General features: G+C 36.5%; 1 protein-coding gene across 10 annotated transcripts in view; it reads right to left on the minus strand.

The window, feature by feature from the left end:
• Positions 1–2176: 2176 nt before the first annotated feature.
• zbtb40 (zinc finger and BTB domain containing 40) overlaps positions 2177–15281 on the minus strand; it is a 33057-nt gene continuing 19952 nt past the window's right edge. For 6 of the 10 annotated variants that reach the window (XM_073916986.1, XM_073916985.1, XM_694726.11 and 3 more), the window contains 6 exons: positions 13034–13240; positions 12780–12944; positions 12129–12343; positions 10431–10590; positions 6324–6541; positions 2704–3317 (listed from right to left, as the gene is read on the minus strand). In XM_073916986.1, coding sequence (XP_073773087.1) covers positions 3117–3317; positions 6324–6541; positions 10431–10590; positions 12129–12343; positions 12780–12944; positions 13034–13240 — 1166 coding nt within the window. In that variant the 3' untranslated portion in view covers positions 2704–3116. Of the gene's footprint in view, positions 3318–6323; positions 6542–10430; positions 10591–12128; positions 12344–12779; positions 12945–13033; positions 13241–15281 lie in introns of all 10 variants that reach the window. The other 4 variants (XM_073916990.1, XM_073916989.1, XM_073916992.1 and 1 more) reach the window with 2 other exon arrangements.

The following is a 15281-nucleotide window of genomic DNA, read 5'->3' on the forward strand; positions in this document are numbered from 1 at the left end:
TATTAGCCTCCTTAAAATATTTTACACAACAAAAGTACTGTTGTCCAATGACTTGCCTTATTAAGCTAATTAAGCCTTTAAACTGCACTTACTAGTACAAGTCAACACTAGTTTAAACCTGCTGGATGTGCTGATGCTCACCTTGCAGTGGAGTTCACCTTTATGCTGACTACTGATACTCTCCATGCTACTCTCCATGAGGACACTATAACTGACTAATTCTGTATTTGTATCATTTTAATAACTTAATACAAGCAACTTGTGTTTTCTGGTGTTGTTTTACCATGCACTGCGGCATTCTGGGAGCAACATGGAACATGTTATCCGCATTACAGTAAGCTAGCATATGTCGTTTGCTGTAGTTCACTTTATTTCAGTGCTTTAATTGTGTTCCTTTAACTTGTTTTGTCTTTCCCCCCTGAATAAGGAATGCAGTCCATCACTACCAAAGCTTAGCAACTAGCCTAGGACATGCTAACAGCATGGTGAAACGTGCTAACAATGTGTTAAATGATGCTTAAAACATGCAAGTAATGTGTCAGATATGTTAGTTTAGAAAGTGAATTTAAATAAAATGCTAATTTTATGTAAACAAAACGAAAACATATCATCTAACACATGCTAGATGTGTGCTAAAAAGCTTTAGAAACGTGCTAATTTTGTGTTAGCTTTGTTAAAACAAAGCCATGTTAGAAATGTATGCTAGCAACAGTATGTTACGATATTCTAGAAACATGTTTAATGCTAAAATGCTAAAAACATGTTAATGCTATCAAAAGCTAAACATTAGCATCTTGATCAGTCTTAAATACGAACATGATTTTATGCTGAGTTTACCTGATGTTTCTCCATCAAACATCAACCAATCATGCATGATTAAAATGCTAACAGCTTTGATGCTTATACTGTGGATATTTTATCTGGACAGTAAAATGAACGTGTAACATCTAATGCTTTATTTGTGAAGTCAGGGGCAGATTTGTTGTTGTTTTGTTTATTTATGCTTGTATTATTGATGTCCTGCATTTATTCTTGGTCCTGTGCAGTGTTGTGGATCATCCTTCATCCAGACTGTTTGCAAGTTTCTGTTGCATTTTTAATGAAACCGCACAAATGTGGTCAGGTTGTGAAATTATAAAGCTAACGTGAATGTAACAAACAAAGACTCAGGGTTGTCTAGAGTGAATTATGGGCATATCGACTATATAAATATATATATATTTTTGAGTATTTTACTCTATGCTTTAAAGAAAAGGGTTGTATGGTTTTTCTTATAAATGTATTTCTGTAAAATAAAGTTGAGCTCTATTTACAAAACAGCTTGTCATGTTGTTACTGCTGAAAAACATTCATTTATTTATTTTCCTTCGGCTTAGTTACTTTATTAATCAGGGGTCACCACAGCGGAATGAACCGGCAACTATTCCAACATAGGTTTTACAGCGGATGCCCTTTCAGCTGCAACCCAGTACTGGGAAACACCCATACACACATTCATACACATACACTACGGCCTATTAAACTTATTTAATTCACCTATACCGCAAGTCTTTGGGGGAAACCGGAGCACTCGGAGGGAACCCACGCCAACACACAGAGAACATGCAAACTCCACACAGAAATGTCAACTGACCCAGCCGGGACTCAAACCAGCGACCTTCTTGCTGCGAGGCGACAGTGGTAACCACTAAACCACCGAGTCACCTCCAAACAGTCATTCATTCAATTTCTTTTCGGCTTTGTCCCTTTCTTAATCTGGGGTCGCCACAGCGGAATGAACCGCCAACTTATTTAATTAAGTTTTACGCAGCGGATGCCCTTCCAGCTGCAACCCATCTCTGTGAAACATCCATAAACACTCATACACTATGGACAATTTAGCTTACCCAATTCACCTACACCACGTTTTTGGACTGTGGGGGAAACCGGAGCACCCAGAGGAAAACCCATTGAGGGGAGAACATGCAAACTCCAGAAACGCCAACTGACCCAGTCGAGACTCAAACCAGCGACCTTCTTGCGGTGAGGCGATAGTACTACCTACTGCACCATTGGGTTGCCTACCTCCAAATATATATGTATTTGCAAAATATAATTCCTGTGATGTGTTTGATGCTGTAGTAATCATATTTATACGCAATGAAAGTTCAGCACTGAAATCAAAATCAGAAAAACATTCATGGATCATTTTTTAATGCATAAAACAAACACAAAATCATCTGAGGTGGTCAATGTTTAATAGGCAAGTGCTACTTTGGGCTTTCCGCCTGGATTTTGCCTACTTAAATTCAAAAGCTTCCCAAATCCACATGTAGAGGTGTAAATGCAAAATGTTTGGGATCATTTTAAGGAAAACCCTTTGAATTTTCATAAAACACTGTTGAAAGTGATTAAAATATCTGTATATGTTGTCTATGATATAGCAAATTCCTCCAAAAAAGAGGTGCTTTTTTTTGTAAACTCAAATTTGAAAGTGTATATTTGAGGTTCTGTGTGGTCTAGGTTGCTGTAATCAATTTTGTTGGTTCCTGCACATGTCAGTAATAATAGGAAAAAAAAAAAAGAAAAATGTCTCGATCATAATCTATGCAAGAGTTATTCTATTCCAACTGATGAGAGAACAGAACCATTTATGGGGGTATTGGGCCAGTACAGACCTTTAAAATGTAAAGAATGCGAAAGTAAGTGACGTCACAGACCTACTATCGGGTACGCACAGTTTTTAATATGTCTGTTTGTGCTAGTCAGAACATTTTAATAAATTTGTAAATGCCCCAAAAATATATTAAAAATGTAAAAAATGCACATAATTTATTAAGTCCCAACACAAAAGAAAACAAATAAATGGATTAAAAATAAAACAATTATGATGTCCCCAAAAAACCTTCCAAATTTGTGTTGTTTTAATGCAACAAGTAGTTCAAACAAGCAGCGAAATCCTTTTTTTTTCCAGTGTGACGACGCAGACATCATCGTATGGTATTTTTGAACATGGGTTTTGACTACTTGATTCTCCACAAGAGAAACACAATTATGACCCTTTTTGTTTATTTAAACTCATATGAATGAATAATGATTGGTGTGAGCTGTACTGCATTGTTAGAGGAGGAGTGTTTTCATTGGCTCTGTTCACAGATCAGTGTGACGGTACCATTCAGCAGATCCTCCATGCTCACCGCCACCATTCCTGATCCGGCCGGAGTCTCCTGTTGATCAGCCAGAGCCACAAACACCTGCTGTGAGGACTCGCTCTGGGACTGATGGAGGTTTATCACCTGCTCCACTGCCGGATCTGCTGCAGCTTCACACTGAACCACCTGCAAGAGTCCAAAATCCAGACACTGCTTCAGTTTGAGCTTTTGGACCATTCTGCTTATAAAACTGGAATAGTTTATTCCTATCTATTCTATTGGTCAACATTAGAGAGATTTCAGATTTTTTTTTTTTACATTTTTGCTCACCACACTGTAAAAAAAAAAAAAAAGAAAAAAGCTGGCTTCCACACAATAGCTCTGAGTTGGGAATTAAGTTCACGTATTAGTTTTTACAAATGTAACACTGGAACTACCAGAATTCTATAGCTACTAGAATTACCAAAGCGGCTATTATGACTGTTTGTAAATAAGACGACACATTGTCATGTTATATTTACATTAAATAGCTTCTATTGGGATATTAAAATTTATACAACAGTTCTGTCTGGATCTTGAATCTGATTGGCTTACAGCAGTGCGAAATTCTGTGATAACAACACTTGTCCAGCCTCTTAACCCTTGATCCTTGTGTATTACTCCGCCCACATACAGCAACAAACAGAGAACACTCTACAGTTTGTCAAATATTGTTGCTGTTGGACAACATAATGTACTTTTGAGGCTTTTTTTAGTGGAGAATGTCGTTGTTTAGATTGCAACTATGCAGTTTATTTATAAGGATAGTGCCTATTTTAAATATTTATAATTTCTGAGAGCGCGCGTCAGCGGCCATTAGCCTGTCATTGAGTAGACAAAAGACGACTAACATTGTCCATCCACAAGATGGCGACTTCATAATAAGCCCTAAGAGAAAGAATTTCAAACTACAGCAGATCAAATCGTTATTAAACAGGTAAGTGACTTTTTAAGGGGCTGATCACACTGAACGCACTATTTGCATTGAGAGGTGCCTTTTTTGTGCCATTGTGCGTGCTGCTTATGTGCCATGTGTGGTGTGAGCTTGCAGTTGAAAAAAGTCAACTCTGAGCGGAAAAAGCATGTTACGTCAGTCGCGTCTGTTTCATTCTCCAATCAAATGAAAGCAGAGGCGGGGTTTTAGTTGAAGTGCCTGTAGTGTTTGCGTTGTCAAGACAACAATGGATAATTTTGCAACTTGTCGTTGCTGTTTTGAGTTATCCGGAGCAACATGACTTCACAAATCTTGAATATCACAATATTACTAATTATTAAAATGATATTAATATCACCAGGAACACTCTCGAACATTAAGCAGCTGATTCAGTCGTTGCCTAGTAACATAAAAAAATTCACTTTTTTCCTTGTCAACAAAAGAGGCAGTAAGGTGCACCTTGTGTTTTGGGAAAGTGAAGGCCTGTTCAGTGTGATCGGCCCCTGATCTTTCTCTTTAGTAAGTTATAGTGTTGTATTTATACAATAGTAATATTGTGATCTCCCGATAGCAACAGAGAAATACTGGGAAATCTCTGTAGACTGATGGCATGTCACGCTGTTCAGCCTTTTAATCTTGAAATATCAGCAAAATCACCTGTTTTGTCATCACTTTAGACATTACGCTAGAGAATCACTCAAATACTAGCTCTATAGTGATGTTGGTGAAGTAACAATGGTTTTTGCTGCTCTGACAGTCAGCTGCAGATGTCAATGAATGTAAGTAGTTCCTCTAACAAAAGGGTTTTGAGACTATCTGTGTTTGATTTTCTTATTTATACACACGATTATGCTATTGGACTGTTTTATAAACACAATATCACACTCGTAGCAGTGCAATGTGGCTGTATATCGTCACTGGTGGGACACTAACGCACGGCTCCCCACCAGTGCTGATATATAGTCACATCGCATTGCTACTTATGTTATATTGCTCATTTAGCTTTGAATGTCTGTCATCATATTTAATTAAGTCGTCACCCTAAAAATACAATCTTTTTAGTAATATAGCCTACAAATGTATAGTTAGACCATCTGCGATTGTGCGTGGCTCACTTTGATTTTCACTTTCTCAAGCATGAGAGAAGGCTTTTTCGTGGCACTGAATATGCTGTTTTGAAAGACATATCTGAAGTAAAGTTGCCAACAGAAAGTTATGTTTTTGATAGTATGAAGTTGCTAGGCAACAGAGTCACGCATACTTAAAATAACGGGGAAAAGTAGCAGACACTGAAATACATGCGCTCATTTTGACCGCTATGGTAGTTCTCGGTAGAAATAATCAGAATTTATTAATTAATTTTCCTTCGGCTTAATCCCTTTATTAATCAGGAGTCGCCACAGCGGAATGAACCGACAACTTATCCAGCATATGTTTTACACAGCGGATGCCCTTCCAGCTTTAACCCAGTACTGAGAAACATCTATACACACTCACATTCGCACACATATACTTCAGCCAATTTAGCTTATTTAATTCACCTATAGGCGATGCAATAGATAGTGCTGTCGCCTCACAGCAAGAAGGTCGCTGGTTCGTTGGCGTTTCTATGTGGAGTTTGCATGTTCTCCCTGCATTCGCGTGGGTTTCCTTTGGGTGCTCCGGTTTCCCCCACAGTCTAAAGACATGCGGTACAAGTGAATTGGGTAGGCCAATTTGTCTGTAATGTATGAGTGTGAATGACAGTGTATGGATGTTTCCCAGAGATGGGTTGCAGCTGGAAGTGCGTAGAACAAGTGCTAGATAAGTTGGAGGTTCATTCTGCTGTGGCGACCCATGATTAATAAAGGGACTAAGCCGAAAATGAAAATGAATGAATGGATGAATTGACCTATAGCGCATGTGTTTGGACTGTTGGGAAAACCGAAGCACCCGGAGGAAACCCACGCCAACACGGGGAGAACATGCAAACTCCACACAGAAATGCCAACTGGCTCAGCTGGGACTCGAACCAGTGACCTTCTTGCTTTGAGGCGACAATGCTAACCACCGAGCCACCGCGCCACCCAATTTAAATATATGTTAAAATATTTTTTAAGTTAATAATTGTGCCTTCAACTGTATATCTTGAGCACCAAACCAAATCAGGCATGAAATAAAAGCCCATTTTCCGCCCTGTGGAGATGTTTAGCTGTGTGTGATGTTGAGTGTGTGGTCACCGTCTGTGAAGCGGAGCTCTGTGTCTGCGCTTCATCCTGCACGAGCTGGAGGTGTTTGGACAGGAAGTGCTGCTGGAAGTCAGGCTCAGAGGGGAAGTGAAGTGAACAGACCATACAGCTGAACAGCGCGGGAGTCTGAACACTGCAAACATGATGCTGGAGCTCCTGCTCACTGGACAGAGAACAGTCACAGCTCACACACTTCCACACATGCACATCTGAACACACACATACAAACACATGGACAAGTACACACATAAAAACACACATACACAAAGGGTCAGTACTAGTACTAGTGATGTCATCAATTGATAAACTCTGCTTATGGACATTAAATTATTCAAATTATTACTGGCAGCTCAGCACTTACCAGCAACATTTTGACCAGTTTCTCCTATGAAAATTTAAAAAAGGAGGGTGGGGTTGCTAATATCATAACATTAATTATTGTTTTGTCTCGATACATGTTTGCTAACATTGTGGGTCACAGAAATGTAGAAATTTTCCCCATTTATTAAAATAATTTTCAATCCTTCCATGTAAACTGAAGGAGAGTTTTACAAAAGCTGCAACTCGTCCTAACTCGTCCTTTACTTTTTTTTTTTTTTTTTTTTTTCTTCACTCCCATCAGGTGAAGTTTTTTTTCCCTCTCCGCTGTCGCCATTGCCTCGCATGGTTCAGGATTGGTAGAGCTACGCATCGATGAATTGGCTCTTCAGTGTTTGAACTCTCAGTAATGATTAAATCACACTGAACTGAACTGAACTGAACTTAAACACTAAAACCTGAACCACACTGTTCCAGTTACTGAACCACACTGTTCCAGTTACTATGACCATTTATGTGAAGCTGCTTTGACACAATCTACATTGTAATCTACATTGTAAAAGCGCTATACAAATAAAGCTGAATTGAATTGAATTGAACTCTGAGATTCACTCGAAGATCGGAGGTCTACTGGAAGATTTCCAGTTTTTAACAATCACCCGTCTGCCTAGCATGATACTGCTCTGTATCCACTGTGATTCAGCTTTATTCATGTAGCTTAAGGGACAGGGGTCACTAAGTATATATAAGCTTGGGCAAAAGCCATCCTGGGTCTGCAGTATCTTTACAAGATCTTCATGCACCAAAGATGTTGGACTTCTGGGCATTGCCATGATGCATGAAATAGGTCACCTGCTTCTTCTTGGCATGGCCGGCATTCTGGATTGTTTTTTTAACCTGCTCTGAACAGTCTCTTAGGGGTCCAGTAAAATCTATGTAAAATTTTAAACTGTATAAGACGTGTTCTAACATCTCTAGACATTAATTTTAAATTCCCAGCAATTTTTCCCCAGTTCTCAACTTCAAATGTGCATCCCAAATCTTTGACTCAATTGACCAATAAGCAGTGCATAGTATTTAGAAGCTTCATGGCCAGTTCCTATAATATTGCGGACCGTGTTATCAATATTTTTACCCTTAGGAGAATTTGAAGGGGAACCAAGGACATTTGTAAGCAAAAAAAGATGATACTCAATTGTATATTTCAACTAAACCTGATGAGATGTCTGAACTGTCTAAGCCAGGGGTGTCCAAACTTTTTGGGCCGAGGGCCAAATGTCCTGGGGCCATATATTACATACATTACACAGACACGCGCATATATATGTATGTATGTGTATGTGTGTGTGTGTGTGTGTGTGTGTGTGTGTATGTATATGTATATGTATGTATGTATGTATGTGTGTGTGCGTGTGTGTTATGGAATTATTTTAATTTGTTATTTCAATTCATCGCCCAACTATGTTTCTAGAAAGACTTTCGTTTTTAAAATCTTAAATCTTCTCTGGGCAAATTACACTTGCAACACTCATCCTTTATAAATTCTCCTTCAGTAAAGGGTTTCCTGTGCTGTGCGATTAGCTGGGCTACATCATAACTAGCCAGCGTAGAATTTTCTTGCACTTTATTAGCACGAAAAAAAACTGCTGTTGTTGAGCTGATAAGCCAGCTGCTATTTGTTTTACTTTTTGATCTCGTTCGGCACCAGTGTAAGAGCTGAAAGCCTGATGATTTATTTTATAATGTCTTTTAATATTATATTCCTTCATTACTGCAACTGATTCCTGGCAAATTTAACAGACACATATTCCACTGACCTCTGTGAAGAAATATTCTTTGCCCCATCATGACTGAAATTTCCTGCACTCACTGTTGATTTTGCTTTTTCTTGATTGTGCCATGGCTCGACAAAACGTGATGTGAATTATGTTTCTTTCAGTTTGTTCGGTTCATTTTACTTCACTACAGGAACTGCTGCCTAATTGAAGGCATGTAATAGCGACACCCGGTGGTTATTTATTGAATTACGTTCATTTTTGTATGGCGGGCCAGATTCTATTAATATTTATAAAAAGCCTCGCGGGCCGCCACAAAACTGATTGCGGGCCGCAGATGGCCCGCGGGCCGTAGTTTGGACACCCCTGGTCTAAGCTAACTGAGTGTATTGAAGATGTTAAAGTCTGGATGACCAACAATTTTCTTCTCTTAAACTCAGACAAAACAGAATTATTACTTATTGGGCCTAAATCCTGCACACAGCAGATCTCACAACCCGACCTACAATTAGAGGGATACAAAGTTAGCGTTAGCTCTACTATAAAAGATCTGGGTGTCATTTTAGACAGCAATTTAACGTTTGAAAATCATATATCCCATGTCACAAAAACTGCCTTCATTCATCTGAGAAATATCGCTAAGTTACAAAGTATGCTATCCATCTCAGATGCAGAAAAACTAGTCCATGCTTTTATGACTTCAAGACTGGATTACTGTAATGCTCTGTTTGCTGGCTGCCTAGCATCCTCTATTAACAAATTTCAGCTAGTATTAAATGCAGCTGCCAGAGTTCTTACCAGGTCTAGAAAATATGATCATATCACCCTAGTTTTATCCTTTTTACACTGGCTGCCTGTTAAGTTTCATATTGATTATAAAATATTGCCTCTTACCTATAAAGCTTTAAATAATCTAGCTCCTGTTTATCTAACCAACCTTCTGTCTCGCTACAATCCAACTCGCTCTTTAAGATATCAAAACTCAGTGCTTCTGGTAGTACCTAGAATAGCAAAGTCGAGTATCGAGCCTTCTCATTTATGGCTCCTAAACTCTGGAATAGCCTTCCTGATAATGTCCGAGGCTCAGACACACTCTCCCAATTCAAAACTACATTAAAGACCTATCTTTTTAGAAAAGCATACACTCAGGGCATCACTTAGCGGTATGATATATGAATGTGCTCCACGCAGGTTTCTGCAGTCTTCGCTGAGGTCCAGCTTTCCAGCCTCCGGCGCCTTGACTGCAGCTCTGCACAAGAGGTTTGGCCAGAGGAGAAATGGTCGTGCCCAACTGAGCATGGTTTCTCTGGAGGTTTTTAATTCTTCATTTTCGCCTATTGGTGAAGTTTTTTTCTCGCCGCTGTCGGCACTGGCTTGCATGGTTCGGGATCTGTACAGCTGCGCATTGATGGATTTGCTCTTCAGTCTTTGGACTCTCAGTAGTGATTATTAAACCACACTGAACTGAGCTAAACTGAAAACTGAACTGACACTGTTTTAATTTACTATGATCTTCTGTGTGAAGCTACTTTGACACAATCTACATTGTAAAAGCGCTATACAAATAAAGGTGAATTGAACTGAATTGAAATGTCTTAACTGTAGATACCTCCAGAACTGATTATTAGGCAGATTAAATTTATGCTATCAAAATCTATCAAAAGATATCAGTTTGTTATCTTCATAAAGATCTACCAGATTGTTAATGTTATTATCTATCCATTCTTTCCACAATAAAATGTTTCCTTTTTTAAAATTAAGAGTTTATATGAATGTTTAACAAATTAACTTTATTGATCTGGCCCTCTAAAACCACCACAGAGTCTAATGTGGCCCCTTGGAAAAAATTAATTGCCCACTCCTGTTCTAGAAATGCTCAATGAATGGCTGAAGTCTGAGATTAATGTGATTACTTTACAAAAACAGTGGACAGGCTGAATGAAAATGTGAAACTGCCCAAACACAACAGTCTTAGAGTGTTTTGAGGTCTGAGATGAATGCTCACCTGTGTGGTTGGTTATCTGGTGTTTTATCAGGCTGTTGTGGCTCGTGAAGCTCTTGTCACAGCGCTCACACTGCAGCAGGGCTTTGAGGGATCTGTTGCTCTGGCTGGTGGAGATCTCCGGGTGAACCGTACGGTTGTGGTACCACAGACCTGACAGAGTCTGAAACACAAACACACACAAAAACACAACATGAGAACGAGTTGTGATGCAAGAATGCATGTCAGTCTATCACAGGGGTCACCAACCCTGTACCTGGAGATCCTGCAGATTTCAGTTGCAGCTCTGACCAAACACACCTGTCTGTAATTATCAAGGCTGCTTAAGGTCTTAATTAATTGGTTCAGGTGTGTTTGATTAGGGTTGGAGATGAATTCTGCAGAAATGTAGCTTTCCAGGAATAGGGTTGGTGACCCCTGGTCTATAATATATGCAAACCATATGGGCTTTTTAATCATTTATGCTAATAATATGTGCCTTTTATAATATATGTGAATAATATGTGCCTTTTAATAATATATGCATGTATAATGTGCCTTTTATTAATATATGCGAATAATATGTGCTTTTTAATAATATTAATAACGTTTTTACTACTTCTATACTCCATATTTAGATTGACATTGATATTGGTTTTGTTTTTAGGGTGGTTTACATGTGGTTGTATAAACATTAAACTGCATATCGTACTGTGCATGACTGTGTATGTGACAAATAAAACTTGAATTTATTTTTATTAAACTATTACTCAATTCAATTATGACAAGTAAATGCATAACAATGATTTTCATCAACATATTAGCTTAATACAAAAAAGTTACTATTGTATTGTTATACTAATAATAATTACGATTGTTATTATTTGCATTTATTCAAGTGAATAATAATGAGTTATATATATATGCTATAGTCATACATTAATTATTATATAATTATCACAGAATTCTATATTTTTTCTTTAATTAAATAATCACAGTAGTGTAATAATTCAATATTATATTAAACAAATAATCATTATTAGAATAAATATTTTATTAAAAATGATTAATAAAATATAATATATAATTTAATATAATATAATATAATATAATGTAATATAATATAATATAATATAATGTAATATAATATAATATAATATAATATAATATAATATAATATAATATAATATAATGTAATGTAATATAATATAAAATAATATAATATAATATAACATAATATAATATAATATTATGTAATATAATATAATATAATATAATATAATGTAATATAATATAATATAATATAATGTAATATAATATAATATAATATAAAAAATTATAATATAATATAACATAATATAATATAATATAATATTATGTAATATAATATAATATAATATAATATAATATAATATAATGTAATGTAATGTAATATAATATAATGTAATGTAATATAATATAATATTATGTAATATAATATAATATAATATAATATAATATAATATAATATAATATAATATAATGTAATGTAATATAATATAATGTAATGTAATATAATATAATATTATGTAATATAATATAATGTAATGTAATATAATATAATATAATATAATATAATATAATATAATATAATATAATATAATATAATATAATATAATATAATATAATATAATATAACATAAAATAATATTTCCGTATTTGAAGTTGCCGCTTGGTTGTTACCTGATAGGCCTTGTTGCAGGTCTTGCAGCTGTAGGGTTTGTTGCCATCATGAACGTTCATGTGTTTCTCCAGAGCACCTTCGCTGTTGTAGATCTTGCTGCATTCGGGACACTGGTGCAGCTCTTTGGGATGAACCTCCTGAATGTGCTGTCGAAGTTCATCCAGAGAAGAGAAGCTCACTCTGCATTTCTGACAGTCGTGGGGCTCTGTAATATCTGACGGGACAGATAAATGATATTAAATCACATTATGGCTACTATTCGATTTTCTGCATTGGTGTTTATTCATTCGTTCATTTTCTTTTCAGCTTAGTCCATTTATTAATCAGGATTCGCCACAGCGGACTGAATCGCCAACTTATCCAGCATATGTTTTACGCAGCAGATACCCTTCCAGCTGCAACCCATCACCGGGAAACACCCATACACTCTCCTTACATACATACACAGACAATTTATCTTACACAATGCACCTGTATGTCTTCAGACTTGTGGGGAAAACCGGAGCACTCAAAGGAAACCCATGGAATCTCCACAAAGAAATGTCAACTGACCCAGTCGAGGTTCGAACCAGCAACCTTCTTGCTATTAGGCGACATCGCTACCCACTGCGCCAATCTTAATGCAGAGTTAAATGTGTGTATTTGCTTACTGTGAAAGTTCTGCAGATGCACAGATAATCCGTTGGCTTGTTTGAAGCCTTTCCCACACTCTCTGCAGACGTAGGGTTTGTCTCCGGTGTGTGTGCGGACGTGACGTGTCAGTTCAATAGACTGTGCGAACGAGGAAGAGCAGTACTGACAGCAGTACATTTTACCTGCAAACATACAATTTCAGACACGTTGCCATTATATTTATTTCCACTTAAAAGCCTGAAATTTTAAAACAGCAGTGCAAGCATGGTACCCTCTGCATGCTTCTTCTTTGTGTGGTAGGACAGAGCGGCGGCCACAGAGAAGCTCATGTCGCAGTGTTTGCAGTGGAAAGGCTTTTCTCCGGTGTGAAGACGCATGTGGTTCTTTAGAGACGAGGTGGCAGCGAATTTAGCTCCACACTCCTCACAGGCGTACGGGCGCTCCTCAAAGTGCTCAGTGCGCTTGTGATATAGAAGACCTGAAAGATACAAACACTGAAAGCATTAAACAGGACTGAAAACATGTCCAAATACCAACATTAACTCAGATTTTTGCTTTTTTTAAATAGAATTTTTGGACAGAAGTTTGCAGATTCTTGACATTTCATGGACCCATAACAAAAATGTAGCTGCTAATGAACATTATTTGTTACTTAATTAATACTATTAATTTTTAATTCAAATAAATTTGTAAAAATTATACTAATAGCAGAATGAATAAACAATGAACAATTATTTTAATCAGTGTATATATATATATATATATATATATATATATATATATATATATATATATATATATATATTACATTCACATATTACAATCACTTATGGACTACAAATCCGCCATTGTTGGACTACAACTTCATGCATGCACTCCGCTCACACACAGATGTTCCATATTCTTATGGATTACACACGCACCACCGGAGGATTGTCAAGGACTGATTAGACACACTATTTATGCAGCACACACACTCACTCCAGTCGCCGAGTGTTGTTTACACTTAGTGACATTTACTTTGTCTTGTGTTCCCGTGTTTTTAATCTCACCTTGTTAATCTGTTAATCCCTGCCTACCGCCAGCCATCTGACCTCTTGCCTGTTACTTTGACTACGTTCATGGATTGCCTGCATACATCTGTTTGCCCCTGTATTGACCACTGCTTACCTGACCTTGCTATTAAAACTGCATGTGGATCCGCACCTCTGTTGTCAGCGTCACTTCCTGTGGTTACAATTATTGTGCATTATTGTTTTCATTATTATATTAAAAATCTAACAATTGATAAAAGTCAAAGCTTAAATAAAGCGTCGGTGCTCTTTGGGTAAGGGATTCACCAGAATAAGCAACAAAAATCAGTCCAAGACACTCGAAAAATTTAAAAAACTATTAAAAAACTTAAAAAAAAATATTTTCCCACATTTTTCAAGTGCCTTGGAATGTTTTTTGCTGTTTATTCTAAAAAATGTCATTTTGATATTATTTTGTAACTCTTATTATTATTATTATTAAAATTTAAATAATAGCACAATAATATTACTTTTTAGCTTTAACAACAAAAGTTTAATAATAAAAATGTATTGTAATGTAATGTGTATTTTATATAGCGCATTTACACATAATAAAATAAAAACCACAGAAATAATCGCTCCACAAATCGCTCAGTGCGTTCGTGATTTAGAAGACCTGACAGATACAAACATTAAAGTGTAAAACAGGGCTCCGCTTTGTCCAAACATCTTTGGATATCAAAAGAAAACAAACAAACTATTTTTGCTATTTAAAATTGCATCTTTGGCAAGTTTAATGGTTCTTGAAATTTCATGACTCCCTAATAAAAATGTATCTGCAAATAAAAATGTATTGATTATTTATAACTTAATTAATACTATTATTTAATCAATAATCGACATGCTAATAATACTAATAACAAAATGAATAGTAATGAACAATTCTTTTAATCAGTGTATTTATATTTTTTATAGAATTATAATGAATTATTTTTGTCATATTGTTTTCATTTTTATATTAATATTTTTCTACTTTGTCTTTTTAAATATTATTTTATAATTATTTGTATCATTCATTCATTCATTCATTTTCTTTTTGGCTTAGTCTCTGTATTAATCTGGGGTTGCCACAGTGGAATGAACCACCAAATTATCCAGTCTATGTTTTATGCAGTGTATGCCCTTCCAGCTGCAACCCATCACCCGAAAGCACCCATACACTCACTCACACACGTACACTACAGACAATTTAGTTTACCCAATTCACCTATAGCACATGTCTTTGGAATGTTGGGGAAACCGGAGCACCCGGAGGAAACCCACACAAACACTGGCAGAACATTCAAACTCCACACAGAAACGCCAACTGACCCAGCCAAGGCTCGATCCAGTGACCTTCTTGCTGTGAGGCGAGAGCACTCCCCACTGCGCCACCGCAGTTTGTATTATTAGCATATAACAATACATTAAATTTATTATAATACTATGTTGCAGATGTTTTTGTAT

This window comes from Danio rerio, chromosome 11 (assembly GCF_049306965.1).
Source record: "Danio rerio strain Tuebingen ecotype United States chromosome 11, GRCz12tu, whole genome shotgun sequence".
NCBI lineage: Eukaryota > Metazoa > Chordata > Actinopteri > Cypriniformes > Danionidae > Danio > Danio rerio.